The following is a 22,669-nucleotide window of genomic DNA, read 5'->3' as shown; positions in this document are numbered from 1 at the left end:
TTTATGACAATCTTTCGCCGCGGGAACCGCCATCTTTCAGAAATCCGCATGAAATCTCGCTGAAATCCACATGGCATTGTGGGAAATCACTCAAACCCCTTCGTTCGGAGTCAGCTCCAGGAAAATCTCCGTTTGGAGGGGTACAGAAGCCCTACCCCTTCCCCTACCCCTCCGCGTTAACTGGGATTGGGATACCCCTACCCCTTCACGTGAACGCGCAAAATGGAGGGGAAGGGCCAAGGGGTACGTCCAAGGGGTGAAATGGGATTCGGCCTAAATAGTGAAGAGCAGGGGGCCTAGGACAGAACCTTGTGGTACACCATGAGCAAGGGGCAAGCTATGGGACCGGAAATCACCGATAGTAACAAACTGTTCCCTACCCGTGAGATATGACCTAAACCAAGAAAGTGCAGTGCCCGTAATACCCAAAAGTGTCTCCAATCGAGTGAGCAGTGTATTATGACAAACCGTGTCAAACGCAGCTGTCAGGTCCAGTAATAAAAGAATGCTAAAATGGCCAGAGTCTGCAGCAATAAGTAGGTCATTAACCACTTTGACCAAGGCTGTTTCAGTACTATGCTTCACTCTAAAACCAGACTGAAACTCTTCCCACAAGCCACATGATGTAAGGTGGTCTTGGAGCTGCAGGGCCACTATACGCTCAAGAATCTTAGAAATAAAAGGCAAGTTAGAGATGGGCCGGTAGTTTTTAAAATCATCAAAAGCATCTCCTGGTTTCTTAAGGACTGGTGTGATGGCAGCAGTTTTCAAGGAGCAAGGGACGATGCCAGAGACAAGAGATGAGTTTATGATCTTGACAAGGAGAGGGCAAAGAGCAGGCAAACAGGCCTTCACAAGAGGGGTGGGCATGGGATCCAGGAGACAGGTGGTGGGCCTAGCCTTGGTGACTAGGTCGTGAATTGTAGTGTCATCAACAGGGGAGAAAGATGAGAGTGACATGGCAGGTGTGGTCAGAGATGGAATGTCACACTGGGTAGTTGGTAATGACTGGAGTTTCTTGTAGATGGTGCAAATTTTGCTGTCAAAAAAGTCCAGAAACTCACAGCAAAGATCAGTTGTGGGGGTAAGCGGGAAGGGTTTGGATGGCTGGACAAGTTTGTTAATTATTGAAAATAGAGCTCTGGGGTTATTGTGACCACTGGTGATGACTGAGGAATAGTACAATGATTTAGCATCGTTTAATGACTGTTTGTAGGATAAAATGTGCTCTTTATAAGCCTGTGCATGCACAGTCAGTCCAGTCCTCTTGCTAAGCCGCTCAAGCTGTCTACCGGCTGCTTTCATCTTTCTTAGCTCAGGTGTGTACCAGGGAGCAGATCGTGTGAAGGAGACAGTGCGGGTTTTTAAGGGAGCAAGTTGATGCAGTGCTTCAGAGAGATGGAAGTTGTAAATCAGCAATGGGTCATCCAAGTGGGAGCTATAAGACTCTGACATAAGCCGTGTTTGTAATAAACTAGTGAGCTCAGCAGTGTTTATGTGTTTTATGTTTCTGTATGTAATGGAGCGCTTTGAGCGCATACGAGACTGAGGCTCAGGGATAGCAAAACCAAAAAGAACAGCTGTGTGGTCAGAGATGGCAAGGTCTTTAGATGACATATCAGATGGGGCTTTTCCACTAGTGCATACAAGATCCAGTGTGTGACCTTTCACATGTGTGGGAAAATTTACATGCTGATCCAAGTCAAAACAATTTAAAACATTCAAGAACTGGCTTGAGAAATTACAGTGGTTAGAATCAACTTGTATATTAAAATCCCCTAAAACTAGGATAGATGAGTACTTAGGGCAGACAGAGGAAAGAAGATCAGAAAATTCAGAAATAAAAACAGTTGACACTTTCGGGGGCCTATATACAAGTAAAATAAGTAGTGGTTGGCTACCATTAAAACTAAGAGCAAGACTTTCAAAAGATGTAAAATCCTTTAAAGTCACATATACAGGCTTAAAGCAAGAACGATAAAGCACAGCCAATCCACCCCCACGATCTGATAGCCGGGGCTTGTCAATAAATGTATAACCAGCAGGCACAGCTTCATTTAGTGCTATAAAGTCATTAGGAGCTTGCCACGTTTCCGTTAGACACAAAAAGTCCAAGTTCAAATCTATGATAACATCATTAATAAAAGGTCCTTTGTTGTTTAACGATCTCACATTTAAAAGAGCAAAAGATGAAAAAGTTTGGTTGCAATTTTGAGAAGGCAAGGTGTACTTCACAGTGCGCAAATTGTTCACGTCAGCTGGTCGGTCTGCAGTAGGCCTACGAGCAGGCGAGTATTTGCGGCGCAAACTCCAGAGGGAGTCGATGTCATTGGGGTGGCTACAGCAGGCAAAGTTCCTCCTAGAGCCTCTGTGGGTGTATTTTGGACAACGAATAATACCAAGGTGTTGGTGCATTTTGAGGTCGTCAGGAAATCTATAAGTGTTCTTTCGCAAGCTGTGTAAGAACCCCACCGAGTATTTTAGGGCCATGACCATTGGCGAGGAACCCCACTTTACGCACAGATGTAGAGAGGGCTGAGATGGCAACAGCCAGTGGACAAGCCAGAGCAAAATGACAGCCAGTCGCATGAAGACCCAAGAGAGGGCTCGCACAGCCAGTTTGGTGCGTTAGCCAACAGGAGAAGCCACTGTCATGCACAAGCAAGAGACTCACCCACTAAGCAGTAAGCAAGTAACTTACCAAGCAGGCCCAGTAGAATACCCCAGAGAGGGCTCGCACCGACACGGCGCAGGCAGGCATTATACCAGCAGACCAACCCTCGGTGGCAGCCAGGGCAGAGGCTGCTAACAGAAAGTCCATAAAGCGATTCAGGCCAACCCTGACCCAAGGCAGATAATCCAGGGCAGGGGCAGATGTCAGGTATGCACAGCGTTGCAGTCCACCAGCATATCAGGTACACTCCGTATTTTTTGCAGGACAGTTTTCCAATAGTCAGCTAAAATATCCAGAGGTAGCAGAGGGATAGTTCCACGACAGTTCACTCAAAATAAACACCAAGCGTTTACTCCGGTACACCCCAGGTGATACACTCAAGTTGCGGTAACCAGCGGCAGGAAGCTAGGTCAGGTGGAAAGTTTTAGGTCCAATGTAATACGTTAACGCAAAAAGTAAATCCGAGATGTAAAATAAATAAATAATCTAACTAGTAGGCCTACAGACGACTAGACTAAGCTGACAATAAATCTATAGGCAATAGCGAACATAAACGCAATTTCACACAATTCCAGGGAGCAGCGGCAGCCAAGCGCGCCAGCGTTCACTCACAACCAGAAGTACTAAGACTCCACTATCACTTAAACCAAAGTCCTGCTAACTGTTCCCAAAACACTTCACTAGTTTGATTGAAAGTTATATTCATGTGGTTGCCACAACCCCTAGACACAGTGCATATAAAGATGAATCATCATTCTAAAGCGTGGGTGCTTGCATTCTGGTATCGGTCCTATTTGTTGAATTAAACGTGAAAGGTGCAATAAATAAAAACTTAAGACACACCTGGCTCAAACCACATACCTTGGGTCATGTAAATGTCTTATTTCTATTGCTTTAACCATAATTTAACCCCCCCAATATCGGTTATACTCCTACACCACCATTTTCTTCATATGCACTAAAATAAACAGATGTTTCATGGAGTTGTAGCAAAGTTGAATGCCTTCATCTGCCTCCAGTTACTAGTTTAAGTGCGGCTCAAACAGCTTACACAAGCGCAGGAAGTAAAATGGCATCATGGACCTCGGCACATACAGTCTTACGATCAATTTGAATAGATTCCTATCTACTGAATGAAAATTATATTTTGCCCTGTACTTCCACTCACTGCCCATGTTACCAGGTACACAGTCAGCACAATAATCGACACCCTTGGTAAAGATGTGGGGCAAAGGTTTATGAAAACTAATTAACTAGTTTAATCCAACACTGGAAAATGGACATCTAACCTTTAATTGAACAAAACCTTTAGGCCAAAATATATATATGGCCCTCCATGTAGTGCCTTTGTGTAGCCCCCATTTACCAATGTAACTGCAATATCCTATAATCCATTAATGGTTAATAAGAATGGAAAGTATAGAGCAAAATCATGCAAGAGCACTCAATCTTTCCAGATCCTCTATTGCCTCAAATCCTTTTGTGGACTCCCCCCTTTTGCTTGCATCTTCAATGTGATTGAAGGCATTGGACAGGGATGGCCATGTCAAAAGCTTGTTTGAGGTCACTGAATCATTGTGCACGCACAACTGAAAACATTTTGCATCATGTTCTGCTGGAAAAGCCAACCATAGTCCAGTTATAGCTTTTTGGCAGAAGCAGCCAGGCATTCCAAAAACATGCAGGTTAGGTTAACATGAGACAGCCTTGGGCTGAAGTGCCCAAGAGTGGCGGCGCGCACATACGCACACAGCGGCTTTGCTCTCCTGTGACGAACTAAATTTCATTGTACATTTGTGCAGTGACAAAGGCATTCTATTCTATTCAATTTAAAAACATTCAGCACTTCATGCAGTCTGATAAGGTTCTCATGGCATTTGGTAGAGCAGCAACTCTACAGCAATCACAGACACCACCTTACTTTGCAGTCAGAATTATTATTATTTTTTTTGGGGGGGGATAGGATGACTCCTAAAGGTTATGGTAGCACCCTTAAACAGAGGGTTTCCCTTTTAGAAAGGAAAGTAGAACTCCTCTCATACCCATCTACATCAACAGGGCCCAGGTAGAGAGAGAGAGAGAGAGAGAGAGAGAGAGAGAGAGAGAGAGAACAATTTCAAATACCTGGGTGTCCACATCTCAAGACCTCTCTTGGTCCTGTCATACCAACAGTCTGGTTAAGAAAAGCTGCCAGCGCCTCCACTTCTTAAGGAGACTGAAGGACTTCAAACTCCCACTCAAGGTACTAAGGAACTTTTACTCCTGCACTACTGAGAGTGTCCTGAGTGGGAGCATCACTAACTGGATGGGAAGCACCACCAGGAGAGATCAGCTGGCTCTCAGGAGGGTGGTTCACTCCGCTGAGAGAATCATCAGGACCATCCTCCCTAACCTACAAGACATTTATTCCAACTGCTGCAGGGACAGAGCCAGGAAGATCACCAGCGACCCCAGCCACCCAAATACTGCTACTGCCTTCAGGGAGACGCTACCGACAGCTGAAGGCCAACACAGAGAATGAGCTTCTTCCCTCAGACCATCAGACTGTTGAACTGTTCACAATGATAAGAAGGTACACTACTATGCATTACTGCACTTTAAGGACTCATAACCGCACAATCACCACATCTCTGCCATGCTTCTTCCCCCCCCTTTATTTCTATAGTTTTTATTTCTATAGTTTTTAATTTATCTATATACTTTTACACTCGCAACAACCTAAGGTACATAAGAATTTCACTGTAATTACTTGTAATTATATGTGACCAATAAAACTTGAACTCTCATTTTCATCCGCTTATCTGGGGCCAGGTCGCAGAGGCAGCAGTCTGAGCATGGAAGCCCAAACTTCCCTCTCCCCAGACACCTCGGCCAGCAACTCGGGAAGAACACAGAGACGTTCCCAGGCCAACCGAGAGACATAGTCCCTCCAGCGTGTTCTGGGTCTTCCCTGGGGCCTCCTCCCGGGGGGACAAGCCTGGAACACCTCCCTAGGGAGGCGTCCAGGAGGCATCTGAAAGAGATGCCCGAGCCACCTTAGCTGATTCCTCTCGATGTGGAGGAACAACGGCTCTACTCCGAGCTCCTCCTGAGTGACTGTGCTTCTCACCCTCTAAGGGAGTGCCCAGCCACCCTGCGAAAAACTCATTTCGGCTGCTTGTATCTGTGATCTTGTTCTTTCGGTCATTACCTATGGTCATGAGCTTTGGGTAAAGTAGAACCATTTAACAAAACTAAGGATCCTTACCCATCCCTAGAGCCCCTGAAACCCTATAATGTACAAAAAGGTTCCAATAAGAACAAGAACCCTGAATTGTCCTGCCACAAATAGAAGACACTAGAAACACAACCAGCTCTTAAAACAGTGTGTGTGCACAAGTGTGAGAAATGGAAAAATAGGGGGGGGGGGGGGGGGGGGGGGGCAGCACTGAGGTTACCGGTACATGAGTGAAGCAGAGCCACAACTCAGCATGTTGCCAATGTTACTCTTAAACATTAGCTTTAACATGCAGCTCGTGCTGGAAAACTCATAACTTAATCAAATCTTTGAGTGAGAAACACTGTACAATTACACAAGAAAGAGCATCACAGCACCTTGCGCAAAAAAAAAAAGCTCTTGATTTCAGATTGGACTCCCACAAACACCTACACACTTCTATTCAATTCATTCTAGCTAACAAGTGCAGCAAACACTGCAAACAAGTGAGACTGCAAGGGGGGGAAATGAGCCTTTTATTGTTTAATGAATCTAAGGACAAAAGCTGAAATGAACAAACAGTAGATGGAATGTCACGATGAAGAGGTGCTTTAGTTTCTGAGCATGTCAGAACATGCATGTCAGAACACCTTTCATGCCTCTGCACTGCCATAGCTGGGACTGAGGGCAGAACAGTGGCTAATCAATATGCAGGCAGAAGAGCAATGCAATTATCCAGCCATGCTTTTAATTAACCATTCATGTTTAGCTAGTTATTTCACATTGTTGTAGATTGCTTCCCTACTGTGCAATACCAGCAATCATTAGAGGAGATTGAACAATGCAATTTGCAGTCACTAGGACTTTTTTTTTGCATGCAAGAATTCTTAAGGGATCCTTTTGCTAAAACCACCATCACATTAGGCAGCAGCATGACCAGTTGCTCTCAAGGTTAAAACATCATTCTAAAGGAACATAAAACTGCACTTGCAGAACTTTCGGTTTTGTACCCAATACACTATCCTATGTTGTCACATACAGGCACTTTTTCATAATTCTTTGAATGGCTGGAGGAAGTTCCTCCTTTTTGTGTCTCTGCACTGTTGGAACAGAGAATGATTATAGAACACTGTTTTGAGGAACTTTTTTTTTTTTAAATAACTCTTCCATCATGGTACGTATTCTCCTAGCACAAGAGGAGCCATGAGTGACAGTGTACAACAATTGGCCATACACATGAGCCTGGTCTCAATCATTCTACTTTGCAGCAGAATGATCCGTTTCTATAGATATGCATAACCAAAAGGACACATGAACAAGTTTGCTGTAATTTAAAAAAAACAAAAAAACAAACAAAAAAAAACACGCATATGAAGCCAACAAACCAGTGAAGTCACTATAGCAACCATCAGCTAGCTTACATCACTTCAGCGTTCCTACTGGCAGTGTGAATGCAAACACAAAAAGAGCACTTGAAGGTATGTACTGGAGTTTTTGGGGTAGCACACCAGTGTTTAGTTCCTCTCAATGATATCTAGAACTGTTTGGTCCAAAAGTGCCTTATGTGCAGACAAGGACAGCAGTATTAGAAATTAAATGATCAAAATCATGCAATTCTGTTCATGTCAGAGATCCCTGATGCTACTCACCACTGTGTATCTCACCATGCCTGTGGGTGTTGTGGCAGGGAAAGCCATGATGGATGGTGCCTGGGAAGGACACAAGAGTTAGAATTGCTGGCAGTACAGAATGCACTACTCAGTAAGCTGACAGAGTGCCATTCATCTCAACACCTCCAGCATCAGAAATTCCACTCAAAGGAGCACGCCAAGACCACAAGTCTTTCAGCTCCCACCTTTACATACACATGCAGGTACACGCACACTTCAGTTCATAATAAACTTTGTGCAGATGGACTGACTGCAGATCTGGTAGACATTTAACATCTCAATCAAAAATAGTAACAAAATGTTATCCATAGGTGCTAAAGAAGGCAACTGGACTTGCTTGAAATTATTGATGTTTCACCTCTCATCCAAAAGGCTTCTTCAGTTCTGTCTGACTAGTGGGGAGTTCCAGGTATTTATCCTCTAGTGGATCAAAAGTAACCCAAGAGAGAGTTGTTGAATCATTCTGTAGGTCACCAGGGGCTGGGTGTGAACTAGCCTGGCTAACGCGACTTCAAAGCTCTCCGAGCATTTGGTCTGGCCAAGCTATTAAGCCAAACCGTTTCCCAGAGCCCGTGGTTGACCCGCCTCCCTGAAATGCCTCAGTTTGCTACTGGTCGAAGCCAGAAAAGGCTGTGACGAAGCTTAAACCAATCACATCACTCTTTCCTCTGACGTATGCGACGCGACGGGGCTAACTGGTAGATTAAACTCTTACCGAAGCCGGTCGGGAGCAAGGCGAAAACGTCCTTCCTTTCAACAAATACCTCCAGGGCTGCTTTTTGCTCCGTTTTCAATGAGAACTTCCCATTGAATGCTTTCAATACAGCATCTATGCGTAATAGATGCGGAAGCGTGAATGAAGCGCTTCCGGCATAGATTCTGTAAACAATCTATGGCTTCCGGTCGCAGTTCTACTACGTCAGTGCCTTGAACACGCCTCTACCCAGGGCCGTTGGAGATGCTCAAAGTTGATTGGTTCCCGATTTTTCGGGAGCTTGGAAATGCTGAAGATAGCCTGCCTGGCCAGACTAAGCTCGGAACAGGCCCTCGTGTTGCGTCACGCTTAGGATGGGCGGGCCCAGACTAGGTGTGAACAGTGTTGGCAGCCTAGAGAGTTGTTAGGGTGATCTGTGGGTTAGTATGACCATGTTCTTGTGTTCGTTGCGGTTTTCTTCCCGTCAGTCATGTTTCTTTTTCTGGTCTTGACAAAAGCCCAGATGGGATACCCACACTTCTGAAGTGCTTCCTTGATGCATTTTTGCTCCTTCTCTGCAACAGCACACACAAGAACAGTCATTCCCTACATTTCTGGACTACCTGAAAAACTTCGGAGGATCCTTCTACAAACAGAACATTCCTGTACATTGCAGACCAGTAACTCTCAGAGGCAGAAATTGGTCCACCCTAAGGACAGAATACCCAGACACAAGCAGGACAATGTAGTGTATACAATTCAATGCAGTGAATACACAGACCTGTACACTGGGGAAACAAAACCACCGCTTCATAGGTGCATGGCTCAACACAGGAGAGCCAGGACTCTTCAGTCCATCTTCAACTCAAGAACAAAAGGACCCTCGTTTCAGGACTGCAATGTACGCATTTTAGCCAGAGAAGACCAGCTGTTTGTAAGAGTAAAAGAAGCCATCTTCATCAACCTGGAATGACCATCACTGAATAGAGGTGGTCTGAGACACACCACTCAGCCACCTACAATGCAGTCCTCAGCATACTTCCCAGAAAACTGAACAAACATCCGCATCAAAACTCTGCTGACTTCAATGACTCGCATGATGGCAGAGTGAGTCAGTGACCCACAGATCACCCTAACGACACTCTCGACTGCCAACACTGTTCACACCCAGCCCCCAGTGACCTACACCTACAGAATGACTCAACGACCCAGGTGACCTCAATGACTCTCCTTAGGGTTGCTTTTGGTCCACTAGAGGATAAATACCTGGAACTCCCCACTAGTCAGACAGAACTGAAGAAGCCTTTCGGATGAGGAGTGAAACGTCTTCAAGAATTTCAAGCAAGTCCAGTTGCCTATGGTTTACTATGACCTGGGTGACCAAGAACCTTCACAGACAAATGTTGTCCATCTGAATGATGTGTGGAATGACCATCTCCACAGAGACAAATAGAAAAGGCGCGTGTGTGTGGTGTGTGTGTGTCTGTGTGAGTGAGTGAGAGAGAGCATGTGTGTGAGTGAGACGCGCGTGCGCACACCTCAATGGTAGTGTGGCTAGTCGCAGGTGCAGAGCTCGAGTCAAAGAGGAGTTCTGTGAGAGGCATGAGATTCTCAAAAAGCCTGAGCTCATGACAAACACTTTTTACTTACAGATCACTCAAATGTGTGAAAGGGCCTTCTCAGCTAAATCAGGTTATTCATTTTACCGAGAGGATGGGGATCAAATGGAAAATGTATAGAAAAAGAATACATTACAAATGGCTGCATATTCCCATCTAGGATTTAACAGTTGAACACTAATATACAGTAAATAAATACCAATAACTAAAAATGCAGTGTTGTGCATCACAATATTTTGCTCCAGTGAAGATCTCCCCACCCAAAAAAATAAATAAATAAATAAAATAAACCCATCCACAGTCTTCTGTACTTAAGGATTTTTTTTTGCTAGTTGCTAATGCTCACTCCTAAATAAGCCTAAAGCATGTTATATTTGAGAAGAATTTTTCACTCAACAGCCCCATTTCACATTGACCAAATATTTCAATGGAGGAGAGAAAAACAAAAAAAGCAGAAAACCCCCCACACCTTACGGCATTAAAGTGACCAAGTCATATGATCACAGCAAACTAAAGAACGCAGGGAAATCGTAGAAGAGAATACAGGTGACAGTCATGCTGTAAAACTCTTGGTTAGTTCAGCTGGTCAAAATGAGTACAAATTAGTACAGAGGCTCTAGTGTGACTCTGGTCACTGTGTGCATTGGTATGCAGACACCCACTCTTCAAGTACACTCGGACATGCGCGTGCGCACACAACTGACCACAGTAGAAGTTGTGAGGTTAATATACTCATGCGTCTCAAAACAGTTCAATCATTGCACTTGCGTATTGTGGGAAATGCATGCCATTCTGTTTATTCCCCCAGGTGAAAATTTCACAACGCAACAGTTAGAGGACAAAGATACAAATAAGACTCACTCAAACAGAAAATAATTTAAATGCACAGAACAGCATTGTTTATTAAGGGTATCCGTTTCACAGAGATGAGCCTTAGTGTTTTATTGTATAGAAGACTGAAAAACTTCTCACCATGCTGGCAGGGTTCCACGTCGTGGTCGGCGCGGTCTTTGGTTGCCAGTTGGTTCCACCAGTTAGCTTCTTCTCACCAGGCTGACTCCAGTGAAGGTCACTTCACACAAACAAAGATGTTAGCATAGATGTCAAAGCTACTTTGCGTATGCACTGTGTCTGGACTTACTTTTTTGCTGTGCCATTTCCAATACCCAGATCTGCAAAGAACAGAATATGCAAACTGAATTTAAAATGCTTTAGATCCAAATCACAATATCCAATGTAATTGCTAGTTGCATGGTCAAAAGTATATGGACAACTGACCATATCTACAACCCTGATTCCAAAAAAGTTGGGACAAAGTACAAATTGTAAATAAAAACGGAATGCAACAATTTACAAATCTCAAAAACTGATATTGTATTCACAATAGAACATAGACCATATCAAATGTCGAAAGTGAGACATTTTGAAATTTCATGCCAAATATTGGCTCATTTGAAATTTCATGACAGCAACACATCTCAAAAAAGTTGGGACAGGGGCAATAAGAGACTGGAAAAGTTAAAAAAGGTACAAAAAAGGAAGAGCTGGAGGACCAAATTGCAACTCATTAGGTCAATTGGCAATAAGTCATTAACATGACTGGGTATAAAAAGAGCATCTTGGAGTGGCAGTGGCTCTCAGAAGTAAAGATGGGAAGAGGATCACCAATCCCCCTAATTCTGCACCGACAAATAGTGCAGCAATATCAGAAAGGAGTTTGACAGTGTAAAATTGCAGAGAGTTTGAACACATCATCTACAGTGCACATCATCATCAAAAGATTCAGAGAATCTGGAAGAATCTCTGTGTGCAAGGGTGAAGGCCGGAAAACCATACTGGGTGCCCGTGATCTTCGGGCCCTTAGATGGCACTGCATCACATACAGGCATGCTTCTGTATTGGAAATCACAAAACGGGCTCAGGAATATTTCCAGAGAACATTATCTGTGAACACAATTCACCGTGCCATCCGCCGTTGCCAGCTAAAACTCTATAGTTCAAAGAAGAAGCCGTATCTAAACATGATCCAGAAGCGCAGACGTCTTCTCTGGGCCAAGGCTCATTTAAAATGGACTGTGGCAAAGTGGAAAACTGTTCTGTGGTCAGACGAATCAAAATTTGAAGTTCTTTATGGAAATCAGGGACGCCATGTCATTCGGACTAAAGAGGAGAAGGACGACCCAAGTTGTTATCAGCGCTCAGTTCAGAAGCCTGCATCTCTGATGGTATGGGGTTGCATGTGGCATGGGCAGTTTACACATCTGGAAAGACACCATCAGTGCTGAAAGGCATATCCAGGTTCTAGAGCAACATACTGTATGCTCCCATCCAGATGACATCTCTTTCAGGGAAGACCTTGCATTTTCCAACATGACAAGGCCAAACCACATACTGCATCAATTACAGCACCATGGCTGCGTAGAAGGGTCTGGGTACTGAACTGGCCAGCCTGCAGTCCAGATCTTTCACCCGTTTTATTTGGCGCATCATAAAACAGAAGATACGACAAAAAAAAGACCCAAGACAGTTGAGCAACTAGAATCCTACATTAGACAAGAATGGGTTAACATTCTATCCCTAAACTTGAGCAACTTGTCTCCCCAGTCCCCAGATGTTTACAGACTGTTGTAAAGAGAAAAAGGGATCTCACAGTGGTAAACATGGCCTTGTCCCAACTTTGAGATGTGTTGTCATGAAATTAAAAAAAAAAAAAAATCACCTAATTTTTCCTCTTTAAATGATAATTTATCAGTTTAAACATTTGATACATCATCCATGTTCTATTCTGAATAAAATATGGAATTTTGAAACTTCCACATCATTGCATTCCGTTTTTATTTACAATTTGTACTTTGTCCCAACTTTTTTGGAATCGGGGTTGTATTTGCTCATTCCAAAACTATGGGATTGGTTTCCCCTTTGCTGTTATAATAACCTGACCGCTTCTGGGAAGGCTTTCCACTAGATTTTGGAAACATGACTTTTGTATTGCACTCATTAGCCATTTGAGCATTACTGAGGTAGGTGCAAAGTGAGAAGGCTTAGTGCACAGTGAACAATCCAGTACAGACCACTTGAGTTCTTCCACACCTGCCTTAGCAAAGCATGTCTTCATGGATCTCACTTCGTGCACAGGAGTATTGTCATGAAACAGGTTTGTGCCCATTAGTTCCAGTGAAGAGAAATCTTGCTACAGTGTACAAAGACAACCGTGCATTTGTCCAACTTTAGGAAAAGCCCACTTATGGGTGTGATTTTCAGGTGGCCAAATACTTTGGGCCCTCTAGTGTACTATGCAGAATGTGTGATTTGTTTATCTTAAAAGTGACACGTACTGCCCACAAGGTTGGCCAGAGAGGAGTCCAGGTCAGCAGACACCAGTTTGCCAGGCTGTTGGACACTGGGTGGCATGCCCTGGCTTACAGAAGTTACTGAGGGTTTCAGGATACCACCTAAAACATCTTTGCAAGAATGCAAGGATAAAAGGGGGGGGGGGGGGGGAAGAGAGAGAGAGAGAATGAATGATGGCAAAAAGAGAAGACAGTAAAGAGCAGAAGATAAGCCATATTTATTGTAGAGTGAAACCTTATTAAAATGTAAAATTGGGAAAGTGTAATTTCTCCCTCCTTAAACAGTCAGCATCAACTCACCAAAGTCATGCATGTCATGCAAAGACAAGGCCCAGAGGTTATCCACAGCATGGGAACAGACAGAAAAAGGGGGTTACTATGAGTATATTATTTCACTACACTGGACACTTGAAATTAGCACAGATGGATTATACCACAAGTTATATTTTAAAATAACTCCTCAGATGTACCAAGAGTGGAGATATTTTGTCTAGAAATATAGTGTGGGGTCTATGCCCTGTGTGCACACAGAAATGAGCTGAGAAACGTTAAGAGCTGTACTTTATTGCCATACAGGACTGGATGCGAAAAAGCACACAGTTCCTCAGTTATTCATGCTTTGTCTAGGAAGGCAGCACTCAAATCAAATGCAAAAAAGTACATGCTGAATATCCCCATTTCACACTTATTCAAAAAACATGTATGGGACATAACGGTCCTCATTTTTCAGCTGCGAGTGGGGGAGCAAGAGAGACTTGCTCTCCAAGCAAGGGAGGAGAGAGACAAACATTCTTACCAGCAGCATCTGTGCTGTTAGCAGTGGATTTATTGCCAAACACAGTCTCAGTCAACGTTAACGCCAGAAGAGCTGGCTGGCTGAGGGATGGGAGATGCTGAAAACCCTGAAGAGCACAAATGAGAAGGTGACCTTGTTAGATGTTAAAGCCAGGGGACAAATCTGCCATCAAATCACGATCCACCATTGTGTACAGTACATGTTAATATGAATGGACCAGTTCATTTCCATTCCTCTCACTTCCTGTGAAACAGGTGTTAAAGCCAGTGGGACTGGGGGCATTTTAAATGGCACTTCATTCTAGGAACTCCTAGAACTTTGACCACACCCTTCCTCTACTTAGTATGCACAAAAGGTCACCATTTCACTGTAAATCGGTGAGAATTCATTTGGCCCTGCCACTTATACCTCACCTAGACTTATGGCCAGTGAACTCCATTTAATCTCTAACTGTTGTTAAAAAGAGGACAGAGGGTTTAAAAAACAAAACAAAACCCACACACATCTGAAAAGAGGAAAACATTAAAAGACAAGGGAAACAACAAACAAGTTCTTGTTAACTTCTAAGTTAACAGAAGATATTTGAGGAAAGGGAGGCAGGAATCACCACCTACCTCCAAATAGTCCAACATCAGAAGGCTCAGAATGGAAGAGTGGGGTGTTCAAGTAGGAAGCTGGAGAACAGAATGAGTCTCCCATAGCAAGGCAAGTGCAGAGAAGAAAAGCCGGAGTGAAATATTAAAGTAACAGACAAAAAGCAGGGAGGGGAACCGCAGATCTCGTTTTAGATCATTTTCACTGATTGAAAACACCACTGACTGACTCAATATCTGTATCCAGAAAACCAACTTGTAATGAAGAAAGAATTGAAAGTCAGTTATTAATTTAAGCAACAAAAACAATGGCACGGTTCCGCCATCCCAACATTTTAGCTGTATTCAGCAGGTGGCGCTGTGATCAGTCCTCCACTTCCGGGTCGTTCCCAGCCAAAACAATACTCACAGACATTGGTTTGTATAATGTTTCGCTGAAATAAGATAGAAGTAATACATTTTATTGATGTTTAACTGGAATAGATACTTAATGTCAAACATACAAATACGCGAATTATCACCCATGCCACATCCATTATTGTGCTTAAGTTAGGGCTTGTGGTCTGGGTAACTGCGTCTACTTCATGCGGCCTGTAAGATATATTTGTGCTCATCATGCTTATTGATGGGCCAGTTATTGTGAAATCATAATGTTTGATTTTTTTATATTAAATCACATACTTGAATAATCAAACAAATATTTCCTCAAAAGAATGCATACATTTAAATTTTGATGAGTGCTGATTCTATATTGGTGTATAGTTCATATATTTGGGGATAAGAATTCTGGTAACAGAAATTAACACATGGCTCCCTCAAGATTACCTGCGGTTATGGAGAATGTGGGGAGAATGCGGAGAGAATGCATGGACATGCAAGTTCAATTAGTTGAAACAATCACAGCATTCGGTAATGCACGAGTCCTCGTGAGTTTTCAAACATTTCAAATTGTCAATCCCAAATATTTGAGAAGTTGATGTCTAAATACCAGCATAACGTCCTAACTCTGGTTCATATCCCAATTCCAAAAACCTACCCAATAATAATATCCCTCATATTCCTTGAAAACTTTCAATGTTTTGAGGATGTTTTGAGTTGGGAATGTAAATTCTGAGCCTCTTCAGTAAGTATGTTAAAACACCAAACACCAATGCGAACAGAAATGAAATTGGACGTGTCCATTTCCTGCAAATATCACTCTAATCAACTAATGTCGAGGAGTCCAGGGGTTACACTCACAGTGACAAGAATGATCAAAAATTGACAAATTTACGATTTAACAGACTATTTTCATCACGAAAAACATTTACTTGATGGCTCCGTATCTTTAAAATTTACAAGATGTTATTAAACTTAAAACAAACCACAATAAACCCTGAATAAACACTTTACTTTTGTTGGTTTGGGCTGTGTGGCGTCCACTGTTGTTGACATTGTTGAATGACCCAGTGACACGCACGCCACTTGTTGACTACTCCGCACATATAGCAGAACTGTGCCATTGAGTAATTTTACAAGAAACAGCAAGCCAAGGAACCAAATTTATCCAAGAGGAAGGAGGGCTGCTACAGAAAGCTCAAAGCCTGAGAAATAAATAAATAAAAAGCAAAAGAGGGTCCTGTGGTGCATCTGTACCTGAGAATAAGCCTTCTGTCTGAGCACAGGGCTTAAAGTACATATCACGGGTAAATTCAGGAGCAAGATCAAAGTAATTCTATTTTATATTAAACTTGTTAAATATCCGTCACATTTTGCGCAATTTTTTTTTTACCTTGTGCAATACCAGAAAAATTCAGTTGAAATCAATCCATTTGAGGTGAATTGGGCCGCCTCTGAAAAAACTTGCCATTTGGATTTCCCGGGAAACATTGATTTTCGCGACGTCACATGCGGGACGCCTTCCTCTGAATCCTACGTCAGCGTTTGTTTGAGAAAACGACCTGGTGGTTATCTGCAAATTTCTTCAACGTTATCAAGTAATTATTAAAATGGTTAACAGGAGGGTGTAGCAACATTACATTCTTCATCCAAAGGTGAAGCAACATTGCGCTCAGGTGACAATTCCATATTTCAGTGCAAAATCACTAGTTGCTCAACTTTGTCTACACAGGCTGTGCACTGAAACCGTGCATGCTCTCACAGCCTGCTGGCACTTCTGCAGGTGACGTCATGAATCTGGCTCCAAACTCCCTTGGGATTTTTCCAGACACGTTTATTTTTTTCTGCTGTAGACAGATGACCTTGTGCAAAATTACGGTACCCTTCTGGATGAGTGTGTAAAGGGACATTCATTCATTATATTTTTATAAACCACACCAATTTAGTCCAGGATATGCACTTTAAGTGTGCAGACAATAGACAAGCTTGAATCAAGAAAAGGTTTGTAATGATCTGGAGAGCCAAAACCCTGCAGATTTACATTTTGTGAAACTTGGAGACTTGAAATAAATGGTCTCTAAGAGCCTCAGCAAAATGGGAGCAGATGACTTCAGCATGTACTATTAGTATTCTAGCTTGTACTCTAATATTACAGTTCACACTTAAATATTTGTCAGTGTAAACTGCCTATATACTAGATACGGTGAAAAATATGCTAGAATCTTCTTTTCAGTATTATCTAAACAAGCCAATTAATAAATGTTGAAGCAACCTGTATTGGATATGGACAGCATGATGTGTATAAAATCATGTGCTTCAAATAAACATGGCTACAAAGAGGTTAAGGGAAAAAAAAAAAGTTTCTGGCTTTTAATTGGCCAGGTCCTCCATGAAAATCACTGCATTTGTTTCATACATCGCCAAATTGTTGAACATTGCCTGGGGGGTGGAAGGGTGGTTTTTTTTGGAGCCAATATTGAAACGAGTATCATGTCAAATTCCCATGTCGGGGATTGCTGGAACATTTCTGCTATTAGACACCATTGTAAGTGCACCATGAATGTCCTATTCTAAACACATCACAAATGTGTCAAAATTAACTGCGTTAATATACACACTACCTGGCCAAAAAACCCCACCCCAAGTCACCATTTGGATATAAATAAGCAAATACTTAAGAGCCTTTTGGCCCTTTTCCACTACCCTTTTTCAGCTCACTTCAGCCCGCTTCAGCCCGACACGGCTCGCGTTTCGACTACCTCAGAGCGGCGCGACTCAGCTCGCTTCAGCCCTGCTCAGCACCCAAAACTCGCACGGTTTTGGAGTGGGGCTGAAGCGAGCCAAACCGAGCCGAGTGAGGCTAGGGGCGTGAGGAGACACTCCCCTGTGCACTGATTGGTGAGGAGGAGTGTCCTCACACGCCCCGCGAGCGCGCTGGGATCTGTAAACACCGTAAACCCGGAAGAAGAATTACGAGAATTTCTGAAGCCTTATGCGCCTTGCCTCATCTATACGCTCTTGCCAGTATCTGTTGGCGTTGTCGGTGACAACAAGCCACAGCACCAAGACCAGCAACACTAACGACTCCATGTTTATTGTTTACTATCCGGGTCGTGAGACTACCGCTTAAAAGGTCACTGACGTCACTGTTTGCGCCGCCTAACGACATCACGTGACGTCCACCCACTTTCGCTAACTCCACCCAACGTGTCCACCCACTTCCAGCCAGCACGGTTCAGCGCGGTTGTAGTCGAAATGCAACTCCAACAGCCCCACTCAGCTCGACTCAGCACGGCATGGCTCAGCCCAACTCAGCCGCGTTGGTAGTGGAAAAGCGGCATTTGACTGGATAATTACTGCAGTGATTGTTTCAGCTGGCAACAATTCTTTTAACCCTAACTGATACCGCGAGTAGCGTCTCATTTGTTTAATCACCATGTTGGGAGACACATCCTGTGGTTGTGGAAAAGTCACATTTCAGAAGGGTTAAATTATTGGCTTGCATCAAGCAAACAACCAATATTGCTGAAATCACTGGAATTGGCTTAGGCACTGTCCAATGCATTATTAAAACCTGGAAGGACAGTGGTAAAACTCAACTTCATGGAAGAAATGTGGTTTAAAAATAAATAAATTAATTTAAAAAAAAAAAATCTTGACCGAGAATGGTCAGAGATCATGAAGTTGAATTGCTTATTTAAAACAAACAAACCCTGAAAGAACTCACCATGTTTAATAATGAAAGAGCGCACGCACACACACTGGCCATTAGAAAACTACTTGTTAGTAGTGAGGCTAACTGGAAAAGGCTTCCATTTGGTAGGGACTGTAAAAATTTGAGGGAGGGAAGGAACATGTGGTCTGAGGAGTCCAGATTTACCTTCCCTAGCTCATGAAACAATGCACCCATCTTGCCTAGTGGCTACTATGCCTCTAAAAATGCAATGTGATGATCTGAGATTGCTTCAATTGGTCAAGCCTATTGAAAAAGTCTTTGAGATAGACTTTGACAACATTTATTCAGTATGCAACAAGTGTACACAGAATGAAATTTCATTGCAATCTAGCTCAGCATAGAATTAAATTGAAAAGTGTATATTTTTGCTGCTGCATAATTTAAAAAGTGCAATAGTATAAAATGGACCTGTGGAATTAGGAATTGTTCAAGTATAAATAGGAAAGTTTAGAGCTTGGATTTGGAGTTCAGGAGTCTAGTGACCGGAGGGAAAATGCTGTTACAGAACCTGGTGGTCCTGCACTGAATGCTGCAGAACCTCCCTCCTGGCCTCTGGAAAGAGACAGTCCATAGTGAGGGGTCACGGATGTTTCTGGCTCTGGACATGCAGCACCTTGGTGCGATGTCCTGAATGGAGGGAAAAGTCATCCCAATGATTTTCTCTGTTGTCCTCACCACTCTCCTCACATTCTTCCAGTCAGAGGCACTGCAGCCTCCACACCACACAGAGATGCAGCTGGTTAGAATGCTCTCTATTGTGCTTCTACAGAATGTAGTGAGGATGGGTGGGGCAGGTGGGCTCTCCTCATCCTACGCAGGAAGTGCAGACGCTGCTGTGCCTTTACCAGTGACGTGGTGTTCACAGACCAGGTGAAGTTGTCGGTGATGTGGACCCCCAGGAACTTGGTGCTACTGACCACCTCCACAGCCATGTTGATGAGAGGATATATTCAAGATTTTACGGAGTGGCTCGACTCTCCCATTGTCAAGACAGGAGCTCGGTGAAAAATTAACGCAACTTTGGATGGACATGTGAGGTTGCATAAGGCTGTCGAAACAATGCCACAGCAAATGCACACCATAATCAAAGCTCATCATCATCATATCTTGTTACAATAGTGCTTTATCCAGGAGATGGTGGTGTTGGTGACTTCTCTTAGGTCTACATCAGAGCAGTGAGGACCTAGTGGACAGTCCCATAAGATGTGGTCCATCGTCTGTTCTTCGCCGCAGGGACATCTTGCATCTGTCGCAATACCCCAACATGCCAAGTTCTTCTTCGTTTTACCCACTTTACTCCTTGCCCGGTTCAATGTCACCCAGTCCTTGCGACTGAGAGAGCTTCCTGTTGGCAACTGCTCTTGATGTTTAGGAAGCGCTGCGTTGAGATCGGCATCGTCTAGGTCTTTCCATCTTTCAAGACGGAAATTTGATGTCTGAGCAGGGTCGAGAGGTTCAACGGTGACGAAGCTCTTGCGCGAGGCAAGACGGCGAGGTACTTCCTGGTGCTGGTGAAGTGGATGGCGCTCATCGTTGGCCTGCTTGAACCGCTCTGCACGAGACAGAGCTTCTCGTCGTACGTTGGGCAGTGCAATGCCCGACAGCCTATACAAGCTTGGCAGTGGGGTCGCACGCATGGTTCCTGTTATAGTGTGGCATGCACTATTCAGTGAGGGGTCTACTTTGTTGGCGTGTGCAGACCTAGCCCAAACAGGAGCGCAGTATTCAGCAACTGAATAGAACAGTGCTAAAGCTGTTGTTCAGATGGTGTTGGCGTCAGCTCCCCAGTTAGAGTTTCCCAGTTTGGCCAAGTTGTTTCTGCTGGAGATCTTCTTTAACTTAAGGATGTGTTCCTTGAACAACAGTGTCCTGTCCAAGGTCACTTAAGTACGAAGAATAATCAAAGCTAAAGGCAGACCAACAAATATTAGAGCACGTGAGTTTTTGGCCAGGCAGTGTATTAATACATCATTTAATTTGTCTCAGTATGGAAATTTCCTTTAAGATTAGGCTTGGAGTGTTCACTAATACTTGATTTTTCCGTTTAAATATACAGCTTAACCTAAGCCGGATGAAAAGCTGTTCAGAACACCAACAGTAGTGGAATGTTAAACTGTAGCCCATTCCAGCCCCAGTCCTTTTTTTTTTTTTTGGGGGGGGGGGGGGGGGGGGGGCACATATGCCTATCGAATTTGTTCTGGACAGTGAATGGCTGAGGATGATGGGTAAATGGACCATGCATTAAGTAGACAATTGGGGAGGAGGGAAGCAGACAAAATGCAAATGCTGAGAAGGGAAAAAGAAAATCAGTTTACCACTAAAACATATGACTGGGAGTCCTAGAAGGAAAACTAACAGCATCTGAAGACAGAGAAGGTGGAGGAACAGCATCAACAGGTTTGGAAAGGAAAGGATTTAAGTTTGGAACGGAGTCGCACTCTGAAGTGAAAGGATCACACAGCCACCAAAAAAAAAAAAAAAGTTAGACAAAACCATGAGAAAACAGCATCCAGATTCAGGTGCAAAGAAATGAGAAAACCTCAATCCACATAAGCTGGTTGGTCTGAAAATGATCTAGTGACTCCAATCAAAATGAACAAGACTGAAATTTAGAAGTGGGTTGCAATGAGCATGAACCATGGCAGAGATTGAATACGTCACATACCGTATCTTATACTAAACCCCTGAAGCAATGAGACTCTGACCTTACGTTCACACCGAAGGTGGCAAGAGCATAAAAATTCACTCTTGCCACCCTGCCGACAACACGAGCAAGTTCGTGATGTAGATGAAATGGGCAGCTACAAGGTCATTTAGAACATTTCGTCTTGCAGACTTTATTTAAAAGAGCCACAAAGCAAACACATCAACCAGTAGGTTATACCTTAATAAAAATAAAATAGTTTAAATAATTAATTTAAAAAAATAGTTAATAGCATTAACTATTAAAAAGACGTGGTCTTTTTTGTGGGCCTGGTTGCAAAAAGTAAATAAAATTCAGCAAAAAGTGACCAACATATCCAACATGCATCTCTCGTTTCAGAATACCTCCCATTCAACAGCATCATTCAAGTCACAGAAGGCCCTGGTCATGCAACAACTCGTGATAGGTTTGAGAATACTTGGCAATGAAAAATTGGTAGCATTGCCACCAATCGCACTGAAATTTGGTGGCCATGTTTTCATCAGCAAACCAAGTGGTTAATACTTTCAGATGGGTCTGGGAACACTTCCTGATGCTCAGGGAACCTTTGCCAAGCCTCAAGATGTATTGGTCTTGAATCCATATCCCCAATGGTTGCAAGTTCCTTGGGGACACAGCAGTGAAATATAGCCTAACCTTCACAGAGACTTGAAAAGTGCATTTGCAGTCACCAATCCTTCGTCAAGGTTCATAATTGATTGGGTGAAGGGTTCATGAATATTGGGCAAATGTTTGGTGGTGGTTAGACAACGCATTTGTGATCATTGCTGTCATGCATTGTTGAAGTCTATTGAGCAAGGTAATCATTCTCCTGCCAGACACAGATGCATATAAAATCCTCAAAACATGCCTCCTCGGAAAAATGCCAGGTCTCCTCAAAAGAAAACAGCCAAGGATTCACCTGCTGCATGATCACAACTTTAAGCTCACCTGTATGAAGCACACTCCACCACCAAAACGTCTCATTTTCATCAATAACCCATCGCAGAGTATTGCAAGCTATAGTGTGACCACAGCCCAAGTACATAGCAAACATACTTTTGCATGCTGTAGCACTAGGTAGCATGAAATTCCCTCTTTTCACAAAATATGCACTTCACAAATTCACTTGAAACACCTCCAGTTTCCAACACCTTAATCCATTTTTTTTGTGTCCCCATATGCAAACAGGGACATGACCTATAAATACAGGGCTAAAAATTAACTTTAGTGCTTGGTCGCCACTCAGGCCACCAATACATAAAACCCTCAAACATTTC

At 43.3% G+C, this 22,669-nt stretch overlaps 1 protein-coding gene across 1 annotated transcript in view; it reads right to left on the bottom strand.

Annotated features, from left to right (window-relative positions):
- Nucleotides 1-22,669, bottom strand: part of LOC132873506 (phosphatidylinositol-binding clathrin assembly protein-like) — an 88,959-nt gene that overhangs the window by 4,219 nt on the left and 62,071 nt on the right. The window contains 6 exon segments of the mRNA XM_060909153.1: nt 7,520-7,579; nt 10,826-10,925; nt 10,995-11,025; nt 13,189-13,314; nt 14,000-14,049; nt 14,051-14,105. Coding sequence (XP_060765136.1) covers nt 7,520-7,579; nt 10,826-10,925; nt 10,995-11,025; nt 13,189-13,314; nt 14,000-14,049; nt 14,051-14,105 — 422 coding nt within the window.

This window comes from Neoarius graeffei, chromosome 25 (assembly GCF_027579695.1).
Source record: "Neoarius graeffei isolate fNeoGra1 chromosome 25, fNeoGra1.pri, whole genome shotgun sequence".
NCBI classification, from domain to species: Eukaryota; Metazoa; Chordata; class Actinopteri; order Siluriformes; family Ariidae; genus Neoarius; species Neoarius graeffei.
The sequence above is the reverse complement of the archived record's forward strand: the minus strand, read 5'-3'. Positions and strand labels throughout refer to the sequence as shown.